Below are 15502 nucleotides of genomic sequence, written 5' to 3' on the forward strand. Positions count from 1 at the left end.
ACACGTGAAATATGAAAGACCTAGCACTAACCATTCAAAAGTTATGGCCAATGTTAAAGTTTGGTAAAATTTTGCAAAAGTGGGTCAATTCTAAGGTAAAAGTCAAAATTATAGGTATCCAAAGGAAGGTCTTATCACAAGGAATACACATGTGAAATATGTAGCTCCAACTAATCAAAAGTTATGGGCAAGGTTAAAGATTTTTTGCAAACAGACAGACAGATATATATAAACTATATGTCCCTGAATCTCTTAGATTATGAGGAAATTAAAATATTTGACATAATGATATCACAGACTTTCTGTTTTTACATCAGTAGAGAGAGATCTTACTGTGGCTCCCATCATAGTCCTGGTGGTCATCAATCATTTGTTTTAATTTTTTATTTTACTGGGTATCATGGTTCACACTACAGGACTAACAAAATATAACTTGCTGTCATTATAATCAATTGGATCTGTGAAAACAATTTCACAATTGAAGTAAATGTTATTTAATCAATTTTAACTTTGGGAAAATTTATAAATATTGATGTCCCTTGGAGCACTGAACAACTGCTATATAAGAATAATAAAATTTCCAGTTACCTGCTTTTTAAGCTTAACACAATTTGGATTGGTTTGTGAAAAACATTCAGAAACCATATCTTACAGTTAGTTTATTATTGACCAGTTTCAGCTTACCAGAAAAATAACCCTTTGTGAAACCTGAGCTGAAAAACCTGTTTCCTGTTAAAAAGAAAAAAATAATCACATCGATCTAAAATAAACATGTCTGGGTTGGCTTCATTTCTCTTACATGTACCTCTGTTAATACTATCTAAAGATTTAATTTGGCCTCATGATATGAAAATAAATTTTTTGCTTTCAAAACTGATCTCAATTAATGCATTAAATTTAAAATTCTATCATAAAATAAAAATTACATTTAGCCTTTCAAACTCATTTTAAATTCATGCATTACTGATCCAAGCATTTAACTATAGCTGTCCTTAAAGGATATACTCCCTGGGAAATACTTTCTTCCTACTCAATATTTTTGACCCAGATTCAGACTATTGTGATTATATTGCAAATCTTGCATTTTCACGAGTATCTTATTTGTGGTAGCCTTTTGTAAATCTTCCATTTGTACCTTCATGATAGATATGATTTATATTCTTTCTTATTAACTACAATATACTTTAATATTATTTTTATATGTAATCATTCCGAAATAATTGTATATGCCCCCTGAGGACCCTTGATTCATGAATAAACATGTATATATTAAAACAGAATAAAACAAAGATTCATTCAATTGGTAAACTACATCTAAATACAAATATTTTTTTAATTTTCTTATGAATCAAAAGTTGTTGTGGCTGCAAGACTGCATACTGTATTGCAATTTAACACATCAGTGCATTTTCCATTACTGCAGTGAATGTTGTTGGTTTGGTTACAAACTATATCATCCCATCTGTGTCACACAACTTTTCTGTCTTGGTTAATGTGAATTAAGTACTAAAGCTTTCCCTTGAATATATCTGAACACACTGAAAAGACCAAAGTGCTCAGTGCTCTTTGAAGATTGTTTAACTTATTATGATACTAAGGTTCACTATCTTTTATTTGTAAAGAAACAGAGGAGAGTGGGTTGGGGGGAGGGGGGCTGCATTATAGAGCAATCTTGACCTACAAAAGACCAGATGCAAATGACAATCAATCTAGAGGACCTAGTTGTACCTTAAATACACTGTAAAATTCCATGGTTGACAGGATCCATGTCATATTTGAGAGATGGTCTGAGATTTGGAGAGGACTCTCCTCTCTCTGTTTGCTAAGACACCTATGTTCCTAGTGATGTGTATATGTAATTCATCATCAGATCATCACGTGCTTTAACTTTCTTTGTGCAAAGTATAAATGATTTTATGGATTTTCCTTATGAAAACACATTGATTATTGAATTTATGTACTTCAATAATACTGGTGGTTTCTAGGTCTATAATTATCTACAAAGTTATGTCATCAAGTTTCTTTGTTTCATATTTATTTATCAAATATAAATTTATTAAATTACTGAATAAAAGAACACATAATTTTAAAGATTTTAGGATTTTTTTTTTACTGGGCTTTTCTTTGAGAGTTCAAAGTGTTTAGTAGAAAGAAATTTCTACATAAATTATTCAACTTTGTGGAAAAATTTGAACACCATTTCATTACCTAGTTTTTAAACATTTACAAAAAAGGCTATATATGCTTGGTCAATCTTTTGTGCAAAGAGTGTTATTAACCTAGATACAAGTGTATTCACGAAAGTTAGTTGCTCCTCTTGAAGAAATCTAATCTATCTATTTAGATAGGCTATACATGCATTAAATACAATGCTAGGTTCATATTTATTCCATTACACGAGACACACGTCTTACATGTCAGTGACAAAGATTAAATGCCCAACTAAACATCGGAATTTAAATTTAATAACGGTGACATATAATAAAGATCATCTGAACTTTAACATTGAGAATCTCATATAAATATTACAATAATATTTTATCTTTTAAAAAAAAATATTTCAGTCAATGCAGGGTATTAAAATGTTTTCCTGAATACAAATATCATAACGTGGAGATCACACTCAACTCTGACACAATTAATTAAGACAACTCTATATGTATTCGCATCCTGTCCAAATAGGATGGAGCTGAAAATAAAATTGGAACTTTTGTTCTCTTTCATCATTGTCAGTTACTGAGTTTATAAGTGTGGTGTTTGCTACAAAGATATCAATGGTTCATACTTAAGTTAATGTACTTTTATTATATGATATTCTGTGCTTTTAACTTTGGAAAGAACTACTATTTCATCATTTTAATATCAACTGAAGTATTTCATATTTATTTGTTGCTTGTAATTGTTTTCAAATCTTTCTTTAACTATTATAATACAGGATCTAAGGATCCTTACAAAATGAAAGTTGTTGAAGCTAAATGATGCTTAATATTTTAAAGAAACTACCTAAGTTTTTGTAAATTATGTCAATCCCTAAAATCTTAATAAATAATTTAAATTTCCCTTTATTTCAAAGTAAATGGTTAGAGATCAATTGTAACAGGCTAGGGGTTGGGGTTTAGGAACAAAATCTCTATGGGCTTTACAACAATTATATTTTAAATTTTTGATTTCTAAGCAGCATTTTTATCAACTGAGGTGGTCAATTTGGCCAATAGCCAATTCTTAGGAAAAATACTGTTTAATATGTTCAAAACAAAGAACATATAACCTGTATAGAAAATAATCAAATTCTTTCTATTTATTTGATTTAAAAAATGTAAAATTGTTCAAAATTAATTGTACATGTTACTGAAAAAATATAGGTAACCATGTTTATCAACAAATAAAATTATAGATCTATAGGCCTATAATACATTCTGTTCATTCTCCTACATGAAGCAAAAACATGTCTATTTTGCCCCCCCCCCCCATTTTTCTGCAATTCAGCAAAACAAAAAAATTGATCAAGAGAGAGAAAAAAAAAAGATTGTGCATCATGAAAATTTGGAATCTAGCTGATCCACGTGTATACTATAGTCACCTTATTTTTTTTCTCATTTTTAATTAAACTAAAAATTTAAATAGCAAGCCTGGATTTCCATGGACATGAAAGATACATTTAATCGCGAATATTCGAACGCTAATATTTGCCAACTAAGTTACTTGAGCATGCCTAGGCTAGTGCATTCGCGAATATTCCATTGTCGAAAACCGCAAATTTTCTTGTTTCCTTTTCTTTCAAACTTCAGTGGATTTACGTTTCATTGATTTTTACCAGCATTAATGGCTCATACTCATTTCTACTTGAAATAACCCTTAACGTTTTTAAAAACAACTAAATTTAGGCCTATGTCATGATGTATTACTTGTAGGAGTAGGAGTATGCAGCATCTCACATGCAGATGCACCAGTTCGATAGACCCAAACGTCATAAAATTGTGTCAAACATTATTTTGTTCACAATGCATTCTAAATTCTAGAAATATATATATCTCAATACATACCCATAATCCTATAAATAAGACAAAAGCAAAATATCCAGCGATGACAATGAAATCGCCGTAATGAAGCTGTGTACCTTCAACTGTATCTCCCTCCATCGCGACATGAAACAAACGGAGATGTGTACAGTTGACAAACTTCGTCTGATTCCGTGACCTACGGAATCGATCGATGAGTGCCGAGTGCCGTTCGGGTCTAGAGTCTACGGTGGCCCATTGCAATTAAAAATTTAACAAAAACTCCAATGATATTTTCAACAAAATATATAACTGACACATCTCATTAAAATCAGATCTTTGTTATGCTCCGTCTCTGTACAGCACTATCAGAATTAGATAACAAAGATCTGGTTTTAATCAGATTGTAGATGTAGTAAAAGTAGTACTGGGCCGCCCCGTTTTCTATCATCTTGGTGGGTTCTGTTGCATTCTCGAAGTAATTTTTCACATATTTATAGTGAAAATCTAGCAGCAGTACTTTAAACAGTATTGCATATGATGAATTTATTTTATTTAAAAAAAGATATGTACTTTTTTTGAAAGGGGGGGAAGGGGGGTCCACCCAACCAGGGTTAGAAACTCCCTAAAATTACAACTCGCAAATAATTGCGAGTACCAAGAAAGTGAACTCGCAATTTTATAAGACTACTCGCAATTTTCATATAAAGTTAAATTATATATAAATTAAATACATGCTGTACATGTAACTTAAGGAAAAAGTAACTACTGTACAATACACAAAATACAACTACAGTGTGACTTTTAGTTAAATTACTGATTTAAATCAAAAGCATTGTGTTCTGTCATACTATGTAATTTTGTTACAGTTTCAATGCAAAAAAATTAACTCGCAAGTTTTTGCGAGTTACCTAATTTTTAACTCGCAATTTGGGAATTCTAACTCGCGTTTTGCGAGTTGTATATAGTGAATTTCGAACCCTCCAACGCACCTTCGGTCCGATGGCCTTGCAGCAGTGTAACAGAGACATGTACTAATTTGGATTTTAGCTCGTCATCTCAAATAGTAGTACTAGATCAAATCACCTTATCATGATAAGGAAAATTAAGTGATCCGGGATCTCACTCTAAAATCGGGGGTTTATGATAATGCTATTCTATATAGGGGCTCAGTTTCAAGATTGTGTAAATTTTGTGTATTGTGTGTTCTTCTAATAGGCGATTGGTTTACAGGATGGTGTATTTTGAGTTGAAATATTGTTCATTATAGGTTTCATATTTTATATTTTGATGAACAGACAAAAAACAATAGATATTTGAAATTATAAAACACTGAAATGTATTATATTCAATATTTTTCCTAATTTGCTTAATTGAATGTGATTTGTTTGCATCGATTATCATAGATTTAAAGCAAATACAGGGTGCGTCGATTTACCCAAATGGAAACCCAAATGGAAATCAAATGGACCCAAATGGAATATTAAACATATATCATCGTATTCTCAAGTTGTTACTTATTTAAAATGATGAAAATAATGAACTTGCAAATATAGAATATTAATTTTTCATTTCTAATATTGATTTTAAAATACAATTTTCAATTTCAATTTATTTATTGATTCACCAAACATGTTGGCATACAACCATGTTACATATAAAATGAAAAACAGTGTGTTTTCAGACTACTAAAACATATACAAAAGTACATACATACATGCAAGTAATTTCTTTTTTCTATTTGTAATAACTTTTGCATATCATTGAATACAAAATTGAAGTATTTCATTTTAAAATTTATATAGTTTTCATGGCCGAGGGAACGGGGGGGGGGGGGGGGCATAATTTTGCCGATGTATATATAATACTAAAGAAAATTAAATCGTATTAAAATACAATATTAGAAATTAATAATTTATTAATATTCGCCATTTCATCATTTTCATCATTTTAAATAAGTAACAACTTGATAATACGATAATATATATTTAATATTCCATTCGGTTTCCATTTGATTTCCATTTGGGTCCATTTTGAGTTCCATTTGGGTCCATTTGGGTAAATCGACGTGCCGGCAAATACATGTACATGTATGTCTAAGAATTTACTATAATTATGATCGTGTGTTTATGTCACGTTAATGGTAGTTTGCATCACTAATTATGCTCAGGAAGTGAAAGGAAATTAGTTTTAAGATAAAATACAACCAAGAGTTTCTCTTCTTGTAAATTGCATGATGGGACAGAAAACTCCCATTTCGGAGTATATACCCTGTTTATTTTTCTCACCCCGTATTTCAGCGGTTTTAATTTTTAATTTTATTGATCGCATTAGAACATACAATACACAAAATACATCCTGAAATCGAGTCCCTATTGTAATTCTTAATTCACATTCACCAGGGAACTGTATACTAACTGGTTAGTCCCTGTATTGATGAACTACTGTCATTAGCATTCCATAAACTGAATTTTATCTGTTTATGCGAATCAACTCAGTGCGAATCTAAAATGGAAATCTTCTGTAAACTAAAGGTAAGAGTAGTTGAAGTAATGGAAGTGTTGCGCTCAAATAATTCTACATGTATTGAAATTGCGCAGTTTGTAGAGTTTGATGTAAAAGTCACAGTAAAAACAGGCTCGGAGAAGAAGTCAAAACAAAATGTAAATAACAACAAGTTGAAAGTAATCAGGTATGCCCAGTGTTAGTGAATTTTATATTGCAAACAGAGTAAATTCGAACTCATAGTGTGAAATGGTTTAATGGCTTTGAACGTATTTTATCATATAGGGCACAAAAAGGATGGAAATAAGTTTTATTACCTTTCAATGGAAATGTATTGCAATATATTTTATGTTCATTGATTAAGTCAGTTGTTCACAGTTAAACTGTTTGATCACAAATTAATTGTTGTATATCAGCTGTATATCTGTATATAGCCCTATTCTCTATTGAGAAGTTGATGGCTCGTTTTAGTATTAAAACGAGCCATCAACTTCTCAATAGAGAATATATATAGCCCCAAAACTTTAAGAAATTGCACAGAAAAAGACACATTTCAAGTGTGATTTTTCCATGAATTGTTTGCAGATGAGTTTAAAGTTGAAAATTATCACTGCATCAAAGTGTGATTTTCCCGAGAAAAATGCCAATATAAGAAATAAGATTGATTTGGTAGCTAAATAAAGCTTACTTCAGGTAGGTAAATAGAGCTATGTAGGTAATTCAAGTTATGTAGCTAAATCTGGTGATTGTACCAGACCTGTTGCTAGCTATAGTCCTGACTACAGTATTTATTTATGACAGGTCTGGTACAATCGGTACATTTAGCTATGAGGGATGAGTATTGGCAGAAATTTCGTATCGCAATATATCACGATTTTTTCCATGAATATCACGGTAATATCATGATATTTTTACACTTGATTTTTACTATTTTTTTAAATGAATAATTATATATAATTCTTCTAACAAATCTATTGTGAAAATGTAATTAAACTATTTTTAGATTTTAATTTATATATAAACAAAGCATATTTGGATGCTAGGATGCCGTTGTTTTACCGGTACAACATTTTACACTTCTAGCAATTGTTATTTAAATTTTGAACAAATAAGTGAATTATTTTTCGGAATTTATAATAAATTATATATTTAATACCGATATTTTAGTCTCCGTATCATGATACGTATTTCACAATGAAAAATCAGGATATACTGGTATACAGATAAAATCGTGCATCCCTATTAGCTAGGTAGCTTAAATTACCAGCATAGCTTTATTTAGCAACTTGGTATAGCTTTATTTAGCTACTACCGGTAAATCACACTTATTTTTTAAATGATTTTTTTTATTGCATTTTACTGCAGTGATTATAGTTTTCAACTTTGAATTGATCTAAAAACAATGCATAAAAAATAACTTTTCAAGATGTGTCTCCTTTAGTGCAATTGCAATCAAAGTTGTGATAGTTTGGGACTATACAAAACAGTTAATTTGTGATCAAACAGTTACTTCTAGAATGAAATAACAACAAGATGTGTTTGTGAAACACTGATGCCCCCATATGGCAGCTTATGGCGAAGGTTAAAGTTTCTTCAAATGCAACTCAAAATCCAGGCCAAAAGATAAGAAATGTTGATACCCAAAGAAAGGTCTTGTCTCGAGGAATACACCTGTGAAATTTGAAAGACCTAGATACAACTGTTCAAAAGTTATGGCGAAGGTTAAAGTTTTTTAAATAAAAATCAAACGTCAAGGTCAAGGTCAAAGTGGTTGGTGTCCAAAGGAAGATCTTGTCACAAGGATTACATTTGTGAAGTATGAAAGCCCTAGCACCAACCATTTAAAAGTTATGGCCAAGTTTAAAGTTTTTCAAAAGTAGGTCAAGGTCAAAGGGTCAAAGTGGTTGGTACCCAAAGGAAGGTCTTGTCACAAGGATTACATATGTGAAGTATGAAAGCCCTAGCATCAACCATTCAAAAGTTATGGCCAAGGTTAAAGTTTTTCAAAAGTAGGTCAAACTCCTAGGTCAAGGTCATAAGGTCAAAGTGGTGGTTGATATCCAAAGGAAGGTCTTGTCGCAAGGATTACATATGTGAAGTATGAAAGCCCTAGCTCCAACCATTCAAAAGTTATGGCCAAGGTTAAAGTTTTTCAAAAGTAGGTCAAACTCCTAGGTCAAGGTCAAAGGGTCAAAGTGGTTGATATCCAGAGGAAGGTCTTGTCACAAGGAATACACATGTGAAGTTTGAAACCCTAAGCACCAACTGTTCAAAAGTTATGGCCAAGGTTAAAGTTTTTCAAAAGTAGGTCAAACTCCAAGGTCAAGGTCAAAAGGTCAAAGTTGTTGGTATCCAAAGGAAGGCCTTGTCACAAAGAATACACATGTGAAGTTTGAAACCCCAAGCACCAACTGTTCAGAAGTTATGGCCAAGGTTAAAGTCTCATAAAATTTTGCAAAAGTAGGTCAAACTCCAAGGTCAAAAGGTCAAATATGATGGTACCCAAAGAAAGGTCTTGTCACAAGGAATACACATGTGAAATATGAAAGTCATAGCTCCAACCAATCAAAAGTTATGGGCAAGGTTAAAGTTGACAACAGACAGACAGACAAACAGACAAACGGACAAACAGATAAACAGACAAACAGATAAACAGACAAACAGACAGACAGGACAAAAACAATATACCCCCGGGATCTTTCGATCCGGGGGCATAAAAACTAAAGACCAGTTCTGGTTAACATGATAATTGATTCAGTACAATGTAAAGTGATCATATACTTATTTCCTATCTAGCTTGTAATATGAGATTTTATTGGTTAGCAAGCCGGGTGTAAATTTATGTACACCCTGCTTGAGGCAGGGGTAAAGAACATTTTTTCCTATGTAGTTTGTAACGCGAGCTTTGATTGGTTACAAAGTCAGGTGTAAATTTCCGTACACCCGACTTGAGCCGGGGGTAAAAAACGTGACGTCGCAATGTATAGTTTCTCTATGATAAAAAGCAAATAACATGATGTCATGTTGCTTTGTAGTAAATCTTATCGATAGCTTTAAACACAGTTTACAAAGAATTGAGTGGACTTGGGTTTACTATGAATTTATTTGGATACATAGGAAATAAATTCATTATCCAGGTCCAATCAAGGATGAAAGGGAATTTACCTTGGGTTGTATTTCATATATCTTTCAGCCTTTGGTCTCAGGTTGTATGGAATAAAACCGTGGATATATTCCTGTACACCCTTGATTGGACCTGGATAACTAATAATATCCATACCCCACCACACACAAGGTGGTGTACACTTATTCAAACAATGGAAATGCATCTGTTGCTTAAAAGTGTTCAAAAGCAACAAAATTAAAACTATCTTTGCTCTGGGTTGCTTTTTTTAAGAACTCCATAGTACAAATATTAGTAGTAGCATACTTGAGATTTTTGCATCAAAATATCTAAATTATGCTACTTCAAGTAGCTAAACATGCTAAATAAAGCTATGTAGGTAATTCAAGCTATGTAGCTACATTTAATGATTCATTCAAAATTTGTTAGCCATATGAAAAAGCTTATAGTCCAATACTTGAGTGCTCAATGAAATTTTCCACTGTTCATTATATTCCAATGAAATTCAGCCTAATATGTGCATATATTTTTCAGGGAATGTATACTACGCCTACTCAATTCAACGCTATCTTCAAAACCAATCTTTTGTGTTGATTTACAGAATGAAGATGGTAACTTTTAAATGCACTTTATCAGTCTTATTTTGCTTTCTGTTTGTGAGTTCATTATTCAAGTCTATTCTCTCTTACAGGCATTGCTGGATTGCAATGGAAGAAACACTTTTCATCTAAGCTTAATGTTCTCATAGCACAGAACAAAGCAGTAGATGCAATCAAAAGAAACTGTCAAGCTTCAGATTTTCTGTGGTCTGAATTTAATTTTTCATTTGAAAGACAACCCGGTGATGTTGAGCTGAAGCAGAAAGACGATGAAGTTCACATTTGTCAGTGCCAACCAAATGTTCTATTACATCTGGAAGCCTTTGATTTCATGTGAGTTTCTTCTCTCTGTGTGAAAAAGGGACTTGAGAGGAGATGTAAATGTGCACTTGCACATGATGTCAGTATCCAGTCTTTTGGGTGTGCATGGCAGGCATATTAGTCATGTTGAGGCAGCTTTTATTTAATATACTTGGCTAAAGCATCAAGTTAATGGAAAATGTGTAACAAATTACCAGTATGTAATAGTTTTATCTGACTGGATTATATGAATATTCTCATAAAAGTGAGTAGAATTTTCTACATTTTGTAGATTTCTTCAACCAGAAGGTCATGTGACAAATTACTTTGATTCTGTGTTTAGTAATTTACGCAACGATGGTTTGTTGTGTCTGACATCATCAGACATTTCTATTCAGTTTACGAGGACAGCTAACGTGATAAGGCGTTATTGTCATGCCCATGTGATGAAGGTGGACTACATGAGGGAGATGGCTGTTAGAGTTATCATTGCTTGTGCTGTCAGGTTAGCCATCTTATTCCAAGTATTCATGATATCGGTAATTGATAAAATTTTGCACATAATACAGATATTTGTCCAAAACTTCTGTCCCAGTTATCCAATGTCATTGGTGAATTATTCTGTTTATATAAAAGAAAATGGAAATTAAGATATTTTGTTGTAGTTGGAAGATTATGTTTTGTTTATGTTCTCGCTATTGATTTATATATCATTTAAAACAGTCAACAAAAATGATTCATGAGACTATTACTTTATAAATTTTATTAGAGTTAATGAATTGCTACAGCGATATATCAGGATATTATGGGTTTATAAAGACAAATTGTTTACCCTTTCATAGATCAAAAATGATTTCTCAAAGTTTATGTTATATTACCTTATTAAAAAAAAACTTCCATGATTTTAGGTTCAATTGCCAAACTAAATACATTTCCTTTCCCCCAGATTCAGACCCAAACAACCATTCAACTGCTTATCTTGCACAGTATAAAATTTTTATAACTATCAGTTTCTGCTTTAGTATTACATGTAATGTTACTGTTTATCCACCAGATCAGCCTCTAGATGTAACAAAGGACTGGATGTTTTACTGACAGCCTGCATAGAGGACACTTTTTTGATTGTATTGAGGGTATGCAGAGGACCACAAAATGCTGACAAAAGCCTGGATCAGATTAAAGAACAACTGCATTGTCAGATTTGTGAGGAGCGATGTTTTCTTCCTGGTGGTCTTACACCAGTAGGTAAGGTTATAACATATGTCTTATGTGGTGGTATTACACCAATAAGAGAGGATATAACATGGATCTTATGTGGTGGTATTACACCAATAAGAGAGGATATAACATGGGTCTTATGTGGTGGTATTACACCAATAAGAGAGGATATAACATGGATCTTATGTGGTGGTATTACACCAATAAGAGAGGATATAACATGGGTCTTATGTGGTGGTATTACACCAATAAGAGGGGATATAACATGGGTCTTATGTGGTGGTATTACACTATTAAGAGAGGATATAACATGGGTCTTATGTGGTGGTATTACACTATTAAGAGAGGATATAACATGGGTCTTATATGATGGTATTACACCAATAAGTGAGGATATAATTTGGGTCTTTGTGGTCTTTGATCAGTAGGCGAGAGTATAACTTTGGTCTTAAATGGTGGTCAAACAGCAGTTGGTAAGGCTATATTTTTGTCTTACTCCAGTTGGTAAGGACATAACTTAAGTCGTATGTGGTGTTCCTCCACCAGTGGGTGTGGATGTAATTTTAGTCGTATGTGGAGTTCCTCCACCAGTGGGTGAGGATGTAACTGGAGTATTATGTGGTGTTCCCCCACCAGTGGGTGAGGATGTAACTTGAGTCATATGTGTGTTCCTCCACCAGTGGGTGAGGATGTAACTGGAGTATTATGTGGTGTTATTTTACCAGTAGATGAGGCTGTAACTTCAGTCATATGTGGTGTTATTTAACCAGTAGGTGAGGCTATAATTTGAGTCATATGTAGTGTTTTTTCACCAGTGAGAATGTAATTGTGTATCATGTGGTGCTATTTTAGCAGTAGATGAGGATGTAACTTGAGTCATGTGTTGTGTTATTTTACCTGTAGGTGAGGGTACAACTTGAGTCATATGTAGAGTTTTTTCACCACTAAGGGAGGTTGTAACTTGAGTAAAGAAGGTTGTATCTTGAGTCATGTGTGGTGTTATTTTACCAGTAAGGAAGGAGGTTGTAACTTAAGTCATATGTGGTGTAATTTTTCCAGTAAGGGAGGTTGTAACTTGAGTCATGTGTAATTTTACCAGCATTATTTTACTAGTAGGTGAGGATACAACTTGAGTATTGTGATGATCTTTCACTAGTAGATACGAATTGTTCGAGTCCAGTACATACTTAACATCAAGCATAAATTTCATTGCAACTGCATTTAATATTGATAAATATGGAGGATATTTTAGCCTATTTTTTTCCTTTGAATTTTACCCTTTCATTCATCTGAACAATTTAAGTAAAATTCTTCTCTTATCTACCATGGTATGTCTTATTACAGAGTTTAAAAAAAAACAATTGATGTTTAAATGGCAATCTTTACTGATATTAGTCAGGTGACAAATAGACCCCATCTCATAGTGAATTGTACAAAACTCTTTTAACAGAAAATCCATACAGCTTATTGCCATGTTCCTGTCATGAAGAGGTACCGGGAAGAACAGCTGTTGTACTGGGACCAATGTGGTGTGTATTCATATGTATCTTAACAATTATAATTGTATTTATATGTATCTAAAGAATTCCAGTTGTATTTACTGTGTCTAAACAATTCCAACTGTGTTGAATGATTTTTCCTGCTATTATAATATTAGATAAAGTTGTTTTTTTTCTTCAGTCAAAAATATATTGTGTTTCAAGGGAGATAACTTTGTTTCATAACTAAAACAGCTCTGACACTGAACCCATATTTCTTAACTGATTCTATGACATCTGAGAAGAAGAATGGTTAACAAGAAATAAATTTAAATTAATATGCACCTCTTGTTGGTCTTATCACTTTTCCCCTCTATATAATATGTATTTCCTTATTAAGGTTAATGAAGTAAATTTTGTAACAGTTTATAATTTTAGGCAAATTACATTGGTAGTTTTAGTGCTTGTGCATACTTAAATTTTAAAGTTACTTTGTATTATTATACCTCTACTGATTTTTCACTTTATAAGAGTAAATCGATATACTTTGCTGATTCCCTGAAAATCACCATAAAAAGACTGATTCCCTGCAGAAAGGTGCGTCAGTTTGATGAACTAATACACACTTATTCGGAACACCTAGCAATTTCTTTTAATCATATGAAAAGTACCGATATGTTCCAAATAAAATCATGAATGTTCGTAATGCAGCTCACTTTAAAGTTATATATAAGGAGGCAGGGCCTAATTTATATGGGGAAAAGTAACTTGTTTAATATTGTGACGTCAACATGGTAAGCTAATGTGCACAGAGAGCTAGACCGTCACATAACTTTGTTATGGTGTAAATTGTTTATAAAATAAACAAAGTTGCTTGCAGATACATGTATTTTATAGACAAGTGATTCAAATTTAAAGACTATTTATTTATTTATTTTATCATATTCTATGAGATATATAATTGATACAGTTACCACATTATCAATATAGGTCAGGAAAAATATTTGATTCCACTTTCATCTCAAATTTACTGAAGCCATCAGATGAGTTACCAGTATTAAGTGAACAATTAAAGAAAGTTCTGCTGACAATCCAGGAAGAAGCTATCTGTTCTTATTCTGATTTCTCTGACACTTTACTCTGCGATACAGATGAACCAGTCTCCAAAAAGCCAAAAATAGGTGTCTCAAAAGACACTAGTATAGTCCATCCTCCATTTTACATCAACCTACATAAAAGGAGATTCAAAGATGTTGTCATTCCAAAGTAAGTATACAAGATACATAATACAAGCATTGATACAAGAACTGATATAGTGTACTCACAAGTCACAAAAAATTCTATGGGAGAATCTAAATACAATTAATGTTTGTTGTTTATTAAAGAAATTTGTTAAAAGTTTGTTTGGGCTATAAAAGTTTAGGAAAGCAACTTGAGAAACATGATATACATGTATATCAGATACAAGTAGATTGTGTATATTAATTTTGATATTAGAAAAACTCCCTATTACCATGGGCTTCCTGTTTAATCATTCTATTCCTGGACCAGGATATTTTTTTTTCTTTTGTTCATATTGAATGTACATTGGTTGTTCAAATTAAATACAATTAGCATTTCTGAGTCTTGCCATTGGTAAATGAAAAGTCAAGACATGATTAGGCATTTCAAACTATATGTACAGGTATGTACAGTTGAACTTCGGTATCTCAAACACTGATATCTTGAAAACCATGGATATGTCAAAGTGATTTGTAAGTCCTAACCCCTAACCACTTATTCTTATAGTACCGGTATTTTACCCCCAATATCTTTAATCCTTGGATATGTCGAAGTTTTTTTCTCGGTCCCATCGAGTTTGAGATAACGAGGTTTGACTGTATTTAACTTAATCCCAAGCCACTTCAAGAAACATTTCAAAATGAATATTTAAAAAAAAAAAAGGAATTTCAAAGATAAAATCAACATCCACTTTGTGATTTTTTTGCAGGATGAGAAAACTGCTGAGCTTTTTGAGATCAGAAGGATACAGAGCGAGTAGAACTCATTTTGATCCTAAGAGTGTCAGAACCAATGCAAATCTGACTCAGTTCCACAACGTTTTATTAAAACACTGCAAGAAAAACAAGCAATAAATTGTATGCAGATAATGTTGTGTCTGTCTCATAACATTTTCCATCACACACAATTGAAAATGTTTCATGCATAATTTTTCATTTTATATGCATATCAGCAACATTTTTTCTACTTTCAATAAAATTTGAATAAAACTTGTAATAA

The 15502-nt window shown here is 32.3% G+C and overlaps 2 protein-coding genes across 3 annotated transcripts in view; one reads left to right on the plus strand and one right to left on the minus strand.

The window, feature by feature from the left end:
• The window catches only part of LOC133178964 (sodium/myo-inositol cotransporter 2-like), a 31565-nt gene extending 27421 nt beyond the window's left edge, over positions 1–4144 (minus strand). For both annotated transcript variants that reach the window (XM_061313622.1, XM_061313623.1), the window contains exon 1: positions 4044–4144. In XM_061313622.1, coding sequence (XP_061169606.1) covers positions 4044–4139 — 96 coding nt within the window. In that variant the 5' untranslated portion in view covers positions 4140–4144. The remainder of the gene's footprint in view (positions 1–4043) is intronic.
• Positions 4145–6532: 2388 nt separating this feature from the next.
• On the plus strand, positions 6533–15501 carry LOC133178967 (TRMT1-like protein). The gene is made up of 8 exons (XM_061313625.1): positions 6533–6690; positions 10162–10238; positions 10319–10559; positions 10819–11031; positions 11581–11771; positions 13195–13273; positions 14213–14488; positions 15213–15501. Exons 1-8 carry the CDS (start codon positions 6551–6553, stop codon positions 15355–15357), a joined length of 1362 nt encoding a protein of 453 aa, XP_061169609.1. The 5' UTR covers positions 6533–6550; the 3' UTR covers positions 15358–15501.
• Position 15502: the final 1 nt, after the last annotated feature.

This window comes from Saccostrea echinata, unplaced genomic scaffold (genome assembly GCF_033153115.1).
Source record: "Saccostrea echinata isolate AGI-Se365-2 ecotype Australia unplaced genomic scaffold, CSIRO_AGI_Sech_v1 ptg000004l, whole genome shotgun sequence".
Lineage (NCBI taxonomy): Eukaryota > Metazoa > Mollusca > Bivalvia > Ostreida > Ostreidae > Saccostrea > Saccostrea echinata.